The sequence below is a fragment of the Ceratotherium simum genome, chromosome 8 (assembly GCF_057802395.1).
Source record: "Ceratotherium simum simum isolate JZ-2026a chromosome 8, ASM5780239v1, whole genome shotgun sequence".
Lineage (NCBI taxonomy): Eukaryota > Metazoa > Chordata > Mammalia > Perissodactyla > Rhinocerotidae > Ceratotherium > Ceratotherium simum.
Window position 1 is genome coordinate 67,809,216 of NC_141907.1, and position 19,241 is coordinate 67,828,456.

Consider the following 19,241-nt stretch of genomic DNA (forward strand, 5'->3'; position numbering starts at 1 on the left):
GATGTACAACTATCTACTGGGACCTTGGGGGAAAAAGAATAAAATTAATAAAATTTAAAAAATAAATAAATAAATAAAATTATTCAATAGACTCAAAGCAACAAATTGATTTGATACTCACTAGTATTTATATTTTTAAAAATACAAATAAATAATTCTTTAGCAGTCAGAAGTTCATATTATTATTTTTCCTCTGTAAATTTGTATTTCAATTCCATATTCTCTAAAAATTTTACTCTAATGTAACATTTTTATGTTTGAAATTCTTTTATCATAACTCTCTGAAACAAAAAGATGTATATATAGCCATGCATCGCTTAACGACAGGGATACGTTCTGAGAAATGCATCATTAGGTGATTTCGTTGTTGTGCAAACATCATAGAGCGTACTTACACAAACCTAGATGGTATAGCCTACTATACACCTAGGCTATAGAGTACTAATCTTATGGGACCACCATCCTATATTCAGACCATTGTTGACCGAAACGTTGTTATGCGGTGTATGACTATAAACTGAAATTTTAAAAACATTATTTCCTATTATTCTTGTGTAAAGTTCTAAATGTTAAATAATTTTGCCTGGATTGAGTTAATAATATAATTATTATATACAATTAATCAAAGCAACATAAATATATTACAAATTGTGATTATTACAATATAAGATTTTATTGGAAGCATCTCAATAAGATGGATGACTCATTTTTTTTTTTTTTTTGTGAGGAAGATCAGCTCTGAGCTAACATCCATGCCAATCTTCCTCCTTTTGCTGAGGAAGACTGGCCCTGGACTAACATCCATGCCCATCTTCCTCTACTGTATATGGGACGCCGCCACAGCATGGCCTGACAAGCAGTGCATCGGTGCGCGTCCAGGATCCGAACCCAGGCTGCCAGCAGCGGAGCGCACGCACTTAACCACTACACCACAGGACGGCCCCGAGACTCATTTTTAAAGATTACTTCCTATATCCATAGACGAATATTACATATTGCTAGAGTGAGATTCAGCACCAATTCTATCCCTATTTTTTCATAAATATAAACATTGAACAACATTGCTTTCACAAATAAGTATATATGAACAGAAGGATATTTATTGTAATAATAATATACATTAATACTTTTAATTCCTTCTGAGTTTTATACCAAAAATCACATTATTCTACCATCAAAAATTACTTTTAATGATCTAAACACTAACTTAAGTCCTCCTTCAATTTAGTATAAAGAAAAAAATTAGAACCTATCTAAACTAGATGCAAAAGAATTTTTAATAATCTACAGTTGTTTATTTCTCAATTTCTAGGAAGTATGTCAAAAAGGCCTTTTACCAAAACCTATCAAATGATAGGTGCCTTGTTAATCCTGATATATTCAGAAATAGGAAAAAAATTTTTTTAATTGTTAACTTCCTGAGGTGATAATAATGTTCTTTATCTTGACAGATGTTTGGTTTGCACAGATGTATGCATTCGATCTAAACTTATCCAGTGGTATCTTTAAAATTTGAGTATTTTGTATACATAAATTTTACCTTAAAGGAAAAAAAACCCTCTAAACAAACAGTGAATTCTAGTTAATGGCACGCTTGACGAAATATAGGGGGAGAAGTATACTGGATATATGCAACTTATTTTGAAATGCATTTAAAAAATAAGATGATTAATGGATGGAGGGATAGGTAAACAAACGATAAAGAAACTATAGTAAAATGATGAATCTAGAATTTAATTATAGAAGCTTCATAGAATTCCACCCAAGCTAGAAGACCTAGAAGTAGGAAGAATTCAAAAGTTATACTGGTAATAGAAATCACAGAAGTAAGAAACTTCTACTAAACCATTTGTGCATAGCTTATTCCTCATGTGGGAGTCAAGTACATTCTGCATTCTAAATGGCTATGTGCTGGTTCAATTACTTACCACAGGCTGGGCAAACAGGAAAGATTTGTTTGCCAAATAAAGGCCAAAATAGAAGAGCACTCGCCTGGGTAGAAGAGCTAAAGACAAGCAGTGTATGTACGATGGGTTCAAGGATGTCAAGGAGCGTTTGCATAGACTTAGAAGTAAAGAGAAGGATATTTTGAAGATGTATTCACGTTGATCATAAAGACATTAAGGGCAAGAAAAGTACCCACCAACATCACATGAAGTGTGACAAGGTCTTACATTTTAGAAATATTTACTTACTCTAAGACCCAATTAGTGAGAAAGAAAGGATTTCAAGGTTTCTAACTCTCGTTTGTTTGATCCAATTTTCCTGAACCCAAGTTCTGCAAAGCTTTAACCTTTCTTGAACTTCAGTTATCCAAAAGTTCAACTACCCTAAAGTCTTTCTGATCAGATTTGATATCAATCAACAGCCTGGCTATACCCTACATACTAAGTCATCTACCTTTAAGAGAATATGGTTTCCCCACCCTAGATGTATAAGCTTAAATATCCAAAAACCAAAAAAAAAATTCTGATGGCCATTCCAGTAAAAAAATTAGAGCCAGACTCAGAGATGACATATATGTTGCAACCATCAGATAAAAACTTTAAAATAACTATGATTAACATATTAATAGACCTAGTGGGAAAGGAAGACAACAGGCAATGAATGAAGAGGGGAAGTGCAGCAGAGAGATGGAAACTATACGAAAGAGTCAAATGGAAATGCTAGAAATAAACTAAGTACTATTATCAGAGATAAAGAAGTTCTTCAACGGGCCCATTGGAGGACTCCACACAACTGAGGAAAGAAATCAATTAATTTGAAGATATGTCAATAGAAATTATCCAAACTAAAACACAAAGAAAAAAAGTGGGGGGGAGGAAAAAGAAAAATAGAGTATCCAAGAGCTGTATCAGTCTAACATCTTTGAAATTGGAGTTCTAGAATGAGAAGAGAGAAAGAATAAGGCAGGAGAACTATTTCAAGAGAAAATGGCCAAAAGTTTTCAAAAATAAAAGAAAATAAATCATAGCTCTAAGAAGCTTTAAAATCAAGATAAATATATGTTTAAAAAAGAAAACAACGACACAACACACATCTGGACACATAATAGTCAAACCACAGAAATCCAAATATAAAAAGAAAATCTTGAAGGCAGCTAGAAAAAAAAAGACACATTACATACAGAAGAAAAAAAGACAAAAATTACAGCATTACTTCTCACCAGAAACTGTGCAATCTAGAAGTCAATGGAATGACATTTTTAAAGCACTGGGGGAAAATTGTCAACCCAGAACGTTTTACCCAATGAAAATATCTTTCAAAAATAACAGCGAGGGCCGGCCCCATGGCTTAGCGGTTAGGTGCGCACGCTCCGCTACCGGCGGCCCGGGTTTGGATCCCGGGCGCACACCAACGCACTGCTTCTCCAGCCATGCTGAGGCCACATCCCACATACAGCAACTAGAAGGATGTGCAACTATGACATACAACTATCTACTGGGGCTTTGGGGAAAAAAAACGAGGAGGATTGGCAGGCAATAGATGTTAGGCCAGAGCTGGTCTTCCTCAGCAAAAAGAGGAGGATTAGTATGGATGTTACCTCAGGGCTGATCTTCCTCACACACACACAAAAAAAAACCCAGCAAAATAAGACTTTTTCAGGCAAACAAAAGCTGAGAGATTCTCTTGTCAGCAGATTTCCCTTAAAATGAATATTAAAGAAAGTTCTTTAGGAAGGAGTTTAATATCAGACTGACACTGGGGCCTACACAAAAAAAGAAAGTGTGTAGGATATGGTTAAAATGAAAATAAATAAAGGACTTGCTTTTCTTATTTTTAATCGCTTTATAAAAGGTAATTTTGGGGGCCAGCCCCGTGGCTTAGCGGTTAAGTGCGCGCGCTCCGCTGCTGGCGGCCCGGGTTTGGATCCCGGGCGCGCACCAACGCACCGCTTCTCCGGCCATGCTGAGGCCGCGTCCCACATACAGCAACTAGAAGGATGTGCAGCTATGACATACAACTATCTACTGGGGCTTTGGGGGGAAAAAAATAAATAAATAAAATCTTTAAAAAAAAAAGGTAATTTTGTGTAAAGCAGAAACAGTAAAATGTACTATGGAGTTTATAAATGTAAATGATTAACAAAAATAAAATGTTTAACAATGACAGCACAAAGGATGGGAGAGAGGAATTAGAATCACTGTATTGTTCTTACCCTACATGAAGTGATGTAAATGTGAAGTTAGACTGTGGTAAGTCAAAAATGTATATTTGACTCTACAGCAAATGATAAACAACAACAAAAAATTAAACTATAATAAGCCAATAGTGGAGATAAAATACAATCATAAAAAATATTCAATTTGGGGGCTGGTCCAGTGCCATAATGGTTAAGTTCGTGTGCTCCGCTTCAGCAGCCCAAGGTTCACGGGTTTGGATCCCGGGCACGGACGTACACACCACTCATCAAGCCATGCTGTGGCGGCGTCCCATATACAAAGTAGAGGAAGACTGGCACAGATGTCAACTCAGGGACCATCAGAGGAAGACTGGCAACAGATGTTAGCTCAGGGCCAATATTCCACACCAAAAAAAAAAATTCAATTTGCCCAAAAGAACACAGAAAAAGAGTTAAAAAAAGAAAAAGAACAGATGGGACAAAGAGAAAATAACTAGTAAGATGCAAGATTTAAATCCAATCATATAAACGTGGTCTATAAATATTGATTTTTTTATATTGACTATGTATCTAATCATCTTGATAAATTTATAATACATTAATTCTAATAGTTTAATAGCAGATTCTTAAATTTTAAATATGAATAATATACATAAATATGAATAATAAGGATAATAATGTAATAATATGAATAATGTAACATGTAAATTGTGACGATTTTTTACTTTATTTTGAAGTCTGGTACCATTTATTTCTTGTTCTTGCCTTACTACATTAACTCAGACTTGCAGTAGAATTGAACAAGTGCTGAAAGTGGGTATCCTTTTTCAACATTGCACCATTACACAAAGTTTGATGTATTTTCCCCCTTTTCAAATTATGAAAGCATCCTTCTATTTTTATTGTTTCAAGTATTTTGAACCAAAATGAAGGTTGGCTACTATCAGGATTTTTCTACATGTACGGAGATGTATATATTCATATAATTATTCTTTTTCCTATTATGTTGTAAATTCAATGGATAGATTTTTGGATGTTAAACCACACTGTATTCCTGAAATAAACTCAAATATGCCATGAAAAAAATAATACTAAAAGGTAAAAATAAGATTACAGGACAAAAGATGCATTAAATGTCAAAAAGTAGAAGATAACAGCATTGTTAAAACCTAAACCAAGAAGAAAGTAAGCCAGGCAGAATCAAGTTTTCATTGGTTTAATGCTTATTTGCATGGCTAATAAATATTTAAGAAAACTGAGGATTACTTTATAAGATAAATATATTTTATAAATACTAATACAATATAAAATAAATATAATTAAAGAAATCTGTCCTACAATAAAAGACAACTATAACATCAGTAAATTAACAAAACATTAGACATGCCCGACTTCCCACAATGAAGCTGGTAACATTAGTTTCAAAGATGGAGAAGAGAGTGAGAATGGTCTGCAGATCGTAATGAGAAGAAGCAAGGAAGGCACTTATTCCCACCCTGCCCCCTCCCACCTGTCCAGGCTCAGTGGTATAAGGGCTGAAGGAGAAAGCAGCCATCACTTAAGAGGTCTGCAGGGGAAGCAGTATCCTCAGGGAGAGCCAGGTATCCGTGAGAGCAAGAAGATAAAAGGAACATTCAGTGAAGAGGTTGAGGATTTAGGGGATTATTTTGATTATGAACTCCAGATAGGTCACAGTGGAAGGATTTCAAGAGTTGGGGATGGGTGAAAGAGGGGACAGAAAATACTGACAGCCTTTAAGGAGATTAGATGTGGGAGATGAAAGGTGATCAAGGAGTCTGGGCCTTCTGGTGGCACCCAATATAACAGGGATAAATAATGAGAGAAGTCCTGGCAGATTCAAGGCAGATGATGGTCAGACAGTGAATGCTGACAGATAGGGAAGGGTGGGTGCCTGGGGTTTCCTTTTGACCACTTTTGATCAAGGGGAGCAAGAAGATCTCTAGCAAATCCTTACTTTTTCATCTTTTTCTTTTTTTTTTTTAAGATTTTATTTATTCATTTTTTTCCCCCCAAAGCCCCAGTAGATAGCTGTATGTCATAGGTTCACATCCTTCTAGTTGCTGCACGTGGGACTCAGCCTCGCGTTGGACGGAGAAGCGGTGCCCTGGGGCGCGCCCGGGATCCGAACCCGGGCCGCCAGCATCAGAGCGCGCGCACTTAACCGCTAAGCCACGGAGCCGGCCCTCATCTTTTTCTTAATTGACTTTTCTATGACATTTGAAATTGTAGCCCAGTAGCATTCATTTTTTTTTTTTTTTTGAGGAAGAGTTGCCCTGAGCTAACATCTGTTGCCAATCTTTCTCTTTTTTTGCTTGAGGCAGATTAAGCCGGAGCTAACATCTGTGCCAATCTTCCTCTATTTTGTAATGTGGGTCACCGCCACAGCACAGCTTGATGAGTGGTGTAGGTCTGAGCCCGAGATCCAAACTTGCAAACCCGGGCCGTCGAAGTGGAGCACACAGACCTTTTAACCACTCGGTCATGGGGCCGGCCCCCTGAGTATCATCCTTGAAATCATCTCCCTTTCCTATGTTTTTTAGTTTCTCCTACTACCTCTCTTACCATTCCTTCTCTTCCATTGACTCCTTTTCTTCTACCAACTCAATATTGTGTGGTTCAGCCCTGCTTTTTTTTCACTCTACACACAACCTAGTGCTCCCTGGTTGATTTTATCTGTATGCATAGTTTTAGCCACTGCCTATATTCAGCCTCCTAATGGACATCCTCCTCTACATAATCAGTGGGTACTTCTTGACAAATATCTCCAAGAACTAAACAATATCTCTTTGCCCAAATTAGCTATTCCTTCTATATTCCCTCTCTAGTATATATGTTTTCTACTATCTCAAAATTTGGCTGAAGTAGGGCCCCCAAAGCTGAGAACTACAAATGATAAACTCTATCTCAGTATAAAAAGGACAAGACATCCATGCCACGCTTTCTAAAAGACAGTATCCCTATTATCTACCTCCTGCCTACTGAAAAATGAAACAAAACAGATTTGCAATAGAAATGAATTCATAAACATAGAAAATGCTAGGACTTTATACCTCAGTGAGAACAAAGGCAGGAGTTCTCCATGAGAACCTCTGGGATAGGCTGGGTGATAACAATAAGAAGGGAAAACGGACACCTGAATCTTTGGCTGGCAACATATTGAGATAAAGAAACTCTTAAGCCCATCTTGGTCTAGCCACTAGAATTGAATGCAGTGAGAGAGTTCTTGAGAGAACCTGACACATATCCCCAGGAGTTCAGGGCATACATGAACACAGAAACTGGTCCCAGCCTGGAAAATTCTGAAAGCAAGAAGTTGGATGGAGCTGTCAAAAGGGCAGAGCAAGGACACAGAGGACAGCACAGCAGTCAGGCAAGCTGCACTTCTATCACTGGGTTCTACAGTCAAGCAGATGCTGCAGAAGGGCTAAAGCATCTTAATGGGCCAAAGACATGTCCCTTCTGGAGTAAGGGCACTCTGCTGTAACCGGCTGTAGGAAGCTGTGGACTACAGGAAGCAAGAGAGAGCTAAGAAGAGACTGCCAAAGGTAGCTGGACTGTGCACCAGACCCATGACAGGGAACCAGGCAATGTGGACATATCCAAAGGGGCCTCCAAAAACCATCCTAAATGCACAGCTCTACAAGTCCACGCTTGGACAACTGCTACACAGAGGGCACCAGCAGCTGGATTACAATAGTCCCAGTCATATAAAACTTTGTCCTTTTTCTTCTACTCTTTCTTCCAAGCAGAAGCCAAAAACAGAAAGGGAGAGGAGGTAGGAGAGTAAAGAAACAGATCACATTCCTCTTCTCCACTACACGGTCCCTGAGCTATGATTAGGTCAGAGCTGAGGGGAGAAGCTTTCAACTGGATGTAAGCTTTTGACTAGACTTTTATACTTGTGAATTTAGTCACCAAAATAAGGCTTGTTCTTATAGTTAAAAATGACCTCTTGTCAAGAGGCAGAGAGGGAAGATCCAGTATGGCATGGCTAAAGTCCAGGATGAGAGAAAATAAAGTTAGCTCTTATTTGTACGCCATCAGGTATACAGCCCATAAACCAGTCATACTCATTCACAGTGCCACCACCTACTCTGTTATCCAAGTCAGGAATCTGGGAGTCATCCTAGATTCTCCCCTACTAAGACCCTGACATCCAGTCATTATGTCTTAAACCTCTTTCAACACATCTCTTCCTCCCTAGCCCCTTAGCTACTAGTCTAGCTCAAACGTGAAGTACTATAATAGTGTAACCTGGTGATTCTCTACCCCGGCCTAAACTTTAGAATTTTAAAGCACTAAATCTAATAGCTAGGCCCCAGCCTATACAGTGATTTAAATGGGGTCAGGTAGGGCCCAGTCATTAGTTTTTGCTTCTAAAGTGCAGCCAAAGTCCCCAGGTGCTTCTAAAGTGCAGCCAAGGTTGAGAATCACTAACCTAACTGGTCTCCCCCAGAATCCAGGCTTATCTTCCCCCAAACTATCTTTCATAATGCCACAAGAGTCATCTTTTTTAAAATGCAAATCTCATATTATCCTGGAGCAGTGGTTTTCAATCTAGGCTACCCATTAGAATCACTTAGAGAGCTTCTAAAAATCCTGATACCAGGCCAAACTGCAGACGAATTAAAACAGAGTCGCTGGGAATAAGAACCAGGCAGTGGTGGTTATTAAAGCTCCCCCAGGTGATTCCAATGTGCAGACAAGAATGAGAACCACGTCCCAGAAGCAACGGGAAGCCACAGAGAGTCTAGAAGAACAATAAAATCGCAACTCCCTTGAAGGTAATGAGAACTTCCATCCAACCCCAGCACCCTCAGCTCTCATACTACCAAGGCAATGTAGCTTCCTAAAAGGGCTACACTTTGACACTTTCGTGTAAAGTATTACCTCAACCCAGAAAGCCCCTTCCACTTACCCACAGCTAAGACCCAAACTACCTTTAAGGTTAAGACTTTTCAAGAATAGTCTCCTCTGTATAAACCTTCCCTGACACACGCAGCAGAGCTCATCAATGCACGTGACTGATATAATTCTGTACAGCAATTCTTAATGTTTACGTCTACTTCCCTGTTGAACTACTTGAAATTAGAAACTTATTCATGCTTTTATCACCAACGCCTATCACTGTGCATAACACATAGTAAGCATTCAAATATCTGCTGAATTCATTCCATTTAAGTAAATAATTATCTACATTATTATATAGGTAGAATCCCATTTTAAAAAACTGTAAGAGACATCATATTTATACAATAAATGCAAGTCTCATTAAAACAGAAACCAACAGCTAGGCTTGTTAAAAATGTAAGGCAAACATTTAATGTTTGTTCTACTTATGAACAGTAACAAATTAAGGAAAAAGATGGGTACAAAGGGCAGTATGTTTCCAGAATCACAAGGGTGGCACCTTACATAATAATGACACTTGGATTTCCACCTGAATGTGTCCTTTAAAACATACCTTTTCCAAAATGTTACGCTGGTACAATGATATCTGTACGTTTTAGGAAAGTGCGCTAAGACAACTTACCTGACCTAAGGGTAAAATGATAGGTACTCCGCCACCTTAAAATGAAAACAATTATGAAAAACTTTCACATGCTTTGAACGAACTGTACTCAAGCTTAAAAAACTCTGACAATATGTTTACCAGCATTTGATGGCAATTTCTAGTACTCTGAGTGCTCTGTTACCCAGCAAAAGCTGAGGTCTCCATAAAGCATAGGATAGCTTAAACAAAAGACACAGAGTATTTTACTTAAAAAAAAAAAAAAAAAGTTACATTTAACATTTTTAATTTATATAGTCACTATATATGTGACTTACCCAAAGACCATAATTTTGCACAGATATTACCTGAAGAGGAACTAAACACATAATGTACCTCATTCAAAAGATTTTTGTTGTACCCACATTCATACGGGCCATGGAATTCATCTTAACATGCAAAATGATTACTATGTTACTAGGTGTTTAAAGTAAGTTTTTTATTTGTTATATATCCTTCATTACTAATTAATCCAGTATTCACTGAATGCCTATTACTTGCTTGGAAATATAGGAAAACTGAAGTATCTGAAATGACTAATAAGAAAATAAAGGCATTAACCACAACACTTGGCATTTGTGGCTAATTTTTTTTTTTACCTTATTTGGCGATTTCAAAGGTGAGATGGCTATTTTATTTGGTGTCTGTGTTGTAGAATTTAAAGTTGATCCAATAACACCACTTTCAGATATTGTTATGGTCTTTGATGGAGTCCCGGGAGTAGATTGTGAAAGAACCCTACCTGCAAATGAGAGGCAGCAATCAGTTTGACTTTTTCAACAATAGTATAAAAACGTATGTGACGATGATTTACACCCACGAGGACTGTGGTATATAAGTTCACTACTTCATATGTATCCACGTATGAACTTAAATACTTGAGTCCCTAATGAACTATGGTGAACCTAGGCTGAAGGAAACAAAACAATGCTTAGTAACACTTAGTATCTTAATACGACTTGACATAAAGTCCAGGAAAATACTTCTGCTCACATTGTCATCAACAGTGTTACGTTATATCTATCAGAAAATAGCCTCAGGACAACTAAGCAGCACGCCCTGTGTGACACAGCTCCTCAAAGCCAGGACTTGAATCCAAGTTTTAAAACTTCAATCTCTGCTCTCAAGTATACCACAGCTGTCTTTCTCTTTGAACTTAAAACTATTCAGGATACAATTTAAATCCACATCTATAAAACAGTTAGTATTGGTTTAATACTGTCTGATTTTAGGCTGCCAAAAGGAACAAAAATTTTCTTCTAGCTGTCCTGGCCAGATTCTAACAGTAATACTGTGTTCTCTTCTGGACAATATCCTTCAGGAACAACACGGAAAAACTATAGTGTGTCTGGGTGGGCTTAAGGAATTAGAAATCATACCACAATGAGTTGAAATATTAGGAATTTTTATCCCAGGCAAGAGAGGAATACAAAGATATGACACACCTCCAAATTCCTGAAAGACTGTGTGCCAGTCATTAGTGCCACTCACAAAGAATCCTGGTCCTCTCCACTATGGCACATGGTAGAACTGCACTTCCTACTCCTCCCCACTCCCTGTGTTAGGTTAGGGCCACAGGACTAGTTCTGGCCAATGAATTATGAGTGGAAATGATGTGTGTCATTTCTGCACCAGAACATTTACTGCCTATGCAAGACCTTGCAAGCTCTCTTTTCCTCCACCACATCTGAGATGGTGGCTTCCCCATCAGCCTGGGTCCTTGAGTAACTATGATAAGAAGAGCCCCTTTCTAACCCTCAACGGACATGTAGATAATCATCTAGTATAAATAAAAAATAAAATTTGGGTTTTTTTTTAAAAACTTCTGAGATTTGGAGATTGTTTATTATGGCAGGAAAATCAAGATTATCCTGACCGATCTAGGCTGTGAAGTTGAAGGATTAGAACAATCTACATCACATCAGATGCACTGCACTAATGCATAGTAACAGAAATTTTTCAGCTCAGCACTAAGAAAGAACTTCTAACAAAAATGTTCAATTGAAATGACTGTTTCACCATGCGTGAGTTTCTACTCACTGAAGGTGTTCCAAGCAGATGACGGATAATCAAATCCACTGGCTAACGAGGGAATTCAAGAACCCAAGAAGTAGAGAAGGTAGATAACTACATTATCTCTAAAATTCCCTCTAACCTTTACATGCTATGATTTAACTTGTAAATATATGTAGAGATGAAAGAAAGAGAGAGGAAAAGAGAAAGGGAAAAAGAGAAAAAAGAAGGAAAGTTCTCTTTAGACAAAAATAGAAAACTAGCCCATAAGAGCTTCTGGGCTGCTTTTTCTGATAAGAATGCTGCAGTATTTACAGTTTCTTTTTTTTTTTTTAAGATTTTATTTATTTATTTTTCCCCCCCAAAGCCCCAGTAGATAGCTGCATGCCACAGCTGCACATCCCTCCAACTGCTGCACGTGGGACACGGCCTCAGCATGGCCGGAGAAGCGGTACGTCGGTGCGCGCCCGGGATCCGAACTCGGGCCGCCAGCAGCAGAGCACGCGCACTCAACCGCTAAGCCACGGGGCTGGCCCTATAGTTTCTTTTTTTAAAGGTGAAACAAGTTTTACCTGACGTTTATGAATTTTAAAAATACTTTAAATATAATTTTCTTCAATTTCTTTGTAGTACATGGTTACATTTAATTTTATTGATATATTTCTTAATTAACGAATTTCAGTTGAGAGTTCTGCTGGGTTAACCTAAATTACCTAATAACTAAGTCAGTCAATTCTATATAAACTAAATGAATCTACACCAAATATTTTTAGAAGGCCACCCTCAAGTGTTAAGCCTGCCTGAAGTAACGTGTTTGCCTGTTCTGGTTTCCAAAACTTATATCTGTGGGATAAGCCTGAAGCCCCAATGACCATTATGTTAAGAAAAGAAATTACCAATAAATACACAATTTCATAAAATGCTTATCATTTATGGTTTTTACTATAATTTCCTATTTGTTAAGTATTTTATACATTTCAGAAAACATTCATATAGAAAATCCTCAATTCCTGAGGATAACTGATACCAGAAACAGGCTACTTAAAGCAAATTCATTTTAAAAAGGGACAAAAATTTCATTGTAAATAACAAAGAAAACAAAGCAAAACTTTCACTTTTTTTTGCTTATATTTAACAAAAACACAATTTATAATTACAACTACACTGATTCTTAGCATCCCAAGTTAATCACTGTTGAGTTTGAGGGATAGAGAATTCTTCTGAAAATTTGTATGACAGCACAATGACAGATTCTCTCTGATGGGCAAAACACTATCATATAGTATCATTGAGCCCAAACTATAAGGGTCAGGACTTTATTATTCATTTATAGTTAAAACAAAAAGAAAACCCAGCTTTCCTTTTCTTAATTGCTTCTACATCAACCTGAAGTCTAAACTAGATTTCACTTGGTCAGTAACCATCTGTTTCTACCAAAATATTTCAGGCTTTCATCAATTTTCCCAAGAACCCTCTATATCCTTTAAAATTCAAGTTATTCTTTTTGAAGGGCTATCTATTCATCCAGAGAGCATTTCTCCTGATTATCTAATCTAACCTCCAAACCTCTATTTATCCTTAGCTCCGCAGACGGATTCAAACAAGAATGCAAGTTATACAATTTCACCTTGAAATCAATGTGCAAGACATTTACACTCTACTGTCAGGTGTTCTCCAAAAATCAAGAGACATAATTCCAAAACTACAGATGGAAGAGGCTGGGGGCAGGGAACTAGCATATCTGAGTGAGGACTAATTCTATAAGAGATTAATTCATTAGTGAATATTTCCACATTGATGACGTTTGCTCCGCTGTAGCAACCTTGTACCTTGAGGACTCTGATAATGAGGACCTCTTTATCTCATTTAACATCTCAAAAGTCTTGAGAAGTGGTTGGTATCAACACTTTGCAGAAATAAGTAAGATGAACAGATAATATATTTACCCAAGATCGCAGAGAAAAGCAATGGAAGAGCCATGACTAAAACTCAAGACTCCCAATAGCTCCTCCCACACCACTACACTGACTCCATAATACCCATATCCATCCAACATTACACATCCACGGAACCACATCTATGTGCCAGAAACTGTGCTAGGTATTGAAGAGATAGAGATAAACAAGATAAAAGAACTACCATCAATGTGGTACATATGTACAATGGAATATTATTCAGCTTCAAAAAGGAAGGAATTTTTACACATTATAACATAGATGAACCATGAGGACACTATGCTGAGTGACTTAAGCCAGTCATAAAAGGACAAATACTATATGATTCCACTTATATAAGACACGTATAGTTGTCAAATTGATAAAGACAGAAAGTCTCTCCTAGTGGGTGGGTAGGAATGGGGAGTTACTGTTTAATGGGTACAGAAATTCAGTTTTGAAAGATAAACAAAAGTTCTGGAAATGGACTGTGGGGATGGTTGCAAAACAACGTGAATGTACTCAATGCCACTAAAGAGTCTGCTTAAAAATGGTTAAAACGGTCAATTTTGTTATGTATATTTTATCACAATTTTTTAAAAATTAATTTAAAAAAACTAGATGGCAAACAGAACCAAAAAAAATCACCATTAAGAAAAATCATTTAGTAGAGGAGACAGACACGAAAACCCAGTATTACAATACAGTGTGACTAACAGAAACATTAAAAGCCAGTGTGCATTTTGGTAGGGCTAATAAGTCTATCTGTAATTAAAAGGTGAAGCTATGATTAGTGTGCAACACATTACAAATGACCCGAAGACCCAGCAATGACATCCACTAGCGTCAAATGTAAGAGAGGTGAAATCTTGACATTAACCAAAAATTCATTCAGACACTTCTGCAAGCACCACAGTTGTTTGGCATACAATTTTCCCCCATAACTAAAAATTTTAAGGGACTCTCTCAAACTCAAAAACAGTAAAGAACATTGCACTGAGACATTTTTCCTAGTTAACCCCTTCCACCTACCCAAAACCTCCCAGGGGACCGGTGGACCCTTTTTCATCAATACATCTAAGCCCTACTCACTTTCAGCCAACTGAAGGCCCACTTCCTGAACTAGCTTCAAATCCAAACACTGTGCAATCTTTCCTCTGGGGCCATACCTGCCTCCCATGACAGCCCTCAAGACACCAGCTTCCTATACCATCACTAATCTCGACTGAGGGCCAAAAGAGAAAGAGAACATCCATTCCCCCAACATGCCCTCAAACTACAATCCTTCCATGCCTTCTCTCACTAGCTGAAATGAGAAGCCTTGCTACATACCTTCAAAGCCTCAGGTAAAAGATAAATCACTGCCACTAACTTCAGAGTTGCCTACTGTTGTATAATCTATAAATTTATCAAAGACAGTAGTAGGTGGTTTTAATATATATCCTAGGCATGGTTAGTTAACATGTGAAATAGTCTCATCAAGAATGCACATTCTAAGAATGGGTAATTAGCGTTTGAAAGTCTCTAGCCAAATTGTTCCATCCAGAGGTGCTTCCATAAGCCCCCAGCACAACAGAAATGAGAAATGAGCTCCTAACTGGTGAAAAGTGTAATGTCACTTTAGCTCTGAATTAAAGACCAGTTAGCATGGCTGTATGCTTTTCTCTACAAGTATTGAGCTGCACGCCAGGCAAGGAATAAGAAGAGAACTGGACTTAAGCAAGCCATTATAGCGACAGGAGAAAGAGAATCAACAGTGTTTGCAGGGGAGCGATAATGAAGGGTCATGGACTCCATGTTGAGTAGGGAAGAATTTGAAGACAGGAAGGGGGTGATTATTAACCAGAAAGTGGAAAGGCTAATGGATCAGAGATTTCAAAGTCAAAGAACTGCTAGATTGGGAGTACAAAAGCAGGTAAACTAGAATAATAAAGAGAATGAAATATTTGAAGGCAAGATTTCTGAGGGGATAGTTATTGGTGATGACAAATTTTAAAGTACATAATAAAAGAGAATTGGGCCACACTAAGGAATTTGCTGGTAAAAGTAATATAGCTAAAATTCTGTTATCATTTAAGTAATTACTATCATTGTGATAATTTTCTGTTCATGGAGAACTGCATATAGAGCATAGTAAAATACTGAAACCAAAAATTCAAACAGAAACCATGAAATACTATACTCTCATGTGTATTAATTTAAGCCTATTAGACTTAGCACATGTGCTCTAGAGACAAACTGCCTGGGTTCAAATCCCAGCTCAGCCATTTACTTGCTGAGCACCTCTTTCCACTCTGGCAAAAAGGGGCTGTTACTAGTACCTACCTCATAAGATTGCCAGAGGATTATATAAGTCACTGCACGTAAGGAGCTAAGGACAGTGCGGGGCACATAACAAACACTATGTAAGTGTTAGCTAGTATTACTGGAGTTCAAGACCTTGCTACTTTCATGGTAAAATTATACCCAAAACTAAGGAGACTAAAGTAGTGGACTGATTTTGAGATAAGGCATTTTGCTTAAAGCACACAGTTAATAAGTATAACATTTCTTATTAACTAGTTTGGTTTATAATAATAAGCTATACTCGTTGCACTAAAACATTTCAAGGTGCCAGAACCTTTTTTAAACCTAAAAGGAAAATAAATATATAGCTTAATAAACTATAAAGAAATATAACCTGCAACGACTGGTGGTGACACTTGAGTTGTCTGTCCTGTAACTGCTTTACTATTAATTGGTTTTGCAAAGATCAGCTTCGTGATTACTGGACCAGAAGTTGGTGTTCGAGACTTCTTAGCAATCTGAAATATATAAATAACTATGAAGACCATTTGTTTCTATAAAACACCTATTCAATCAAAATTATACAAAAGATTTATATACAGAAGTACATGTGAAACTAGCTCATTTAACAAACTATATCTAAGTATTAATGTTAAAAACATTTAAAATGCAACCATTCATCAAAATATTAATATGATCACAACCTTAAGCCAATATATAGTAATACCTTTGCATTTTACTGCAAATCCTTATTTTAGTCTCTGGGATATATGCATATGATGAAAACCAAATTAATATTTCAAAATAATATTTATTGTTTAACAATAATGCTTATTTAATAACATATTTAACAATAATAAAACACTATGGCACAGCAATATTCCTTCTCAAAATAACAAATTATTCAAAAATAAAAAGATGGCGTAGAGTAAGCTAAGAAAGCATAGTGCAAATAATGAACCCCTTATAAACATAATTACATTGGCCCCTGGAAGCAAAATGTAAATACACATTAAAGATAGGACTATGACTAGATCTTCAGCTTTAGATCTAGATATCAGGGACAGATAAACAAAGAACTGAACAAGTTAACGCCCTAGGACTCAAAAAGACAAGTTTGGCAAAACAAAGACTATTCTAAAGGCAAGGCCTCTGAAATATTATTTACTAAAATACTGTTTACTAGACTATACATTCCTTGAAGGGAGGGTCTATATTTTACTCATCTCTGACCTCAAGTTATATATTGGCACACTGTTGACCTGAACTAAAATTCTCCACAAGACAAGACAATATAATTTTTTATATTGAAATCATCAATGTATGCAAAGACACAGCTTCTTTTAAAAGTTAGAAGCAGAACTTTAGCTAATGATAAAAATCATAAACTTTTAAAGCAGGAAGGACATTAAATATTAATTTTATCTTTTGGCAGATATGAAATTGAGGCCCTGAAAGTACAATTTATTATTGGAAATAATGACTCAAAATGAATAAACATGACCAACTTGAATGACAGAAATACACCAGAAGCTGTAACAGATCACAGACTAGATAAATATCAGCTTTGTACTCAAATTATAAATTAAACTAAATAACATATTTTCTTACACTATGTAATGAACATATTACTTTCTTACACTCAGCACACATTACTGACAAAACAAAATGTAAATGAAATGTAAAACACTTAAAAAAAAAAAAAGCAGATCTATTACTATATTAAAAAATACCCAGCTTGCAAAACTCTGATACACCCAAATAAATCCATAATTGTACTTTAAAAAACTGATGCAATTTGGGAGACAGAGAAAATATTTCCCAAGTGTGTTTACAGGTCTAAACCTCTAAAATAAGTTAGAATATGTCATCTATTGACTTAGTATCAATAATCCCAAGAGGTAGAAGCATTGATGTTCTTGGAAATCCATGTCTCGCAATAAATAATCTTAGCTATAAAGATTAGGAGCTTAAAGTATTTCCTCATTTTTACTGACTTACACAATCATATGACTATATGAATACTTACCAATCAGGAAAAAGATGTAAACAATACAACCAAAAGCACATTAATTATTCAAATGAACAATCTCAACTTGCCCTTGTAGTTATGTTTCTTTAGTGGAGCACTGCTGAAAATAATGATTTCCAGTTCCGTTAAGGAAGCATGATTTTTGCATTATGAATTCTAAACTACCTTAGAACAAACTTACTTTATTAAGTAAAGCAAAGCATAAAGGACCATTTTTAACAAATTTCTGTAATCAGCAGATAAGACAAAAATGAATCAAAAAAGGAAATTTACAAATAAGATAGCCAAATATGTGATCAAACAAGACATGCAGGTAATTTTTGGCACCGTGGTGTACAGATTCAGGATCTAGGAAGGAGTTATGTTGTTCCAGACTGCTGGTTATTTGTTACTCTTATATATTACGCACAAGAAACATGGGAAAGTGTTTATATATCTGTAATCAAGTGTAACTTTACCTCTTTGGTACTGCCTCTGGCCTCAACTGTCACCTCTTTCTTCCATTTCTCAGAATGGGTCTCCTTCTTCCACCTTACCTATTGTCCATACCCTAAGAGTTTCAATACTCTGATTAAACTTAAGACAATGCTGAGAACTGTCTAGAAAAAAAACCAGAGGACAATATACACTGTGTAATACTAAACCAGATATTCTGGTGCCTAAGAAGGAAACATACAGATGTGTAGCTTTTTATTTGTTTTTTCTGTGCCTCAGAACTTTGTAGGTTACTTTTGTGTTGGAAAGATTTGAGTTGCCTAAAAATAACTGGACAAGTAGAACAATATTCTAAATGGGGTTTCTTTTGTTTTTGTTATTGTTTTTTTACAAATAGAAGTTGTTTTTTAATAAATAGAATCAGGTTTTATAAAAGTAACAACAATAAAGGAAGTTATAAGAATTAGACCCCAGTCTTTGTTTTTATTGTCAGTACTTACGAGATTATAGTAGAAAACTAGTGGATACAAGTAAACTGGTCATTGAAACAGTGTGTATACATTGCTCTTATAAACGAAAAAAATGACATTCTGATTTACATTGCCAGTTTCTTATGAACATGGTTAGAATCTACATCCCCAAAGCCAGATAAACTCTTGTAAACCAACAAAAACCAGTTTCAAAACTGATTTAAAAAAAAAGCTGAAGACAAGAAAGATGCTTGATGGCAATAGGATATCTCATTCAAGAGATCCTCATCAGAAGTAAAATGAAGTCAAAGGTAAGTAAGAGATGATAATTAACAAGAGAGAAAAGAGCACCAAATGTTTAACAGTGGCAGAAGGG

The 19,241-nt window shown here is 36.5% G+C and overlaps 1 protein-coding gene across 8 annotated transcripts in view; it reads right to left on the reverse strand.

The window, feature by feature from the left end:
- The window catches only part of LIN54 (lin-54 DREAM MuvB core complex component), an 88,018-nt gene that overhangs the window by 33,813 nt on the left and 34,964 nt on the right, over positions 1 to 19,241 (reverse strand). For all 8 annotated transcript variants that reach the window (XM_087434516.1, XM_087434517.1, XM_014787839.2 and 5 more), the window contains 2 exons: positions 16,323 to 16,446; positions 10,295 to 10,437 (listed from right to left, as the gene is read on the reverse strand). In XM_087434516.1, the coding sequence (XP_087290642.1) occupies positions 10,295 to 10,437; positions 16,323 to 16,446 (267 nt within the window). The remainder of the gene's footprint in view (positions 1 to 10,294; positions 10,438 to 16,322; positions 16,447 to 19,241) is intronic.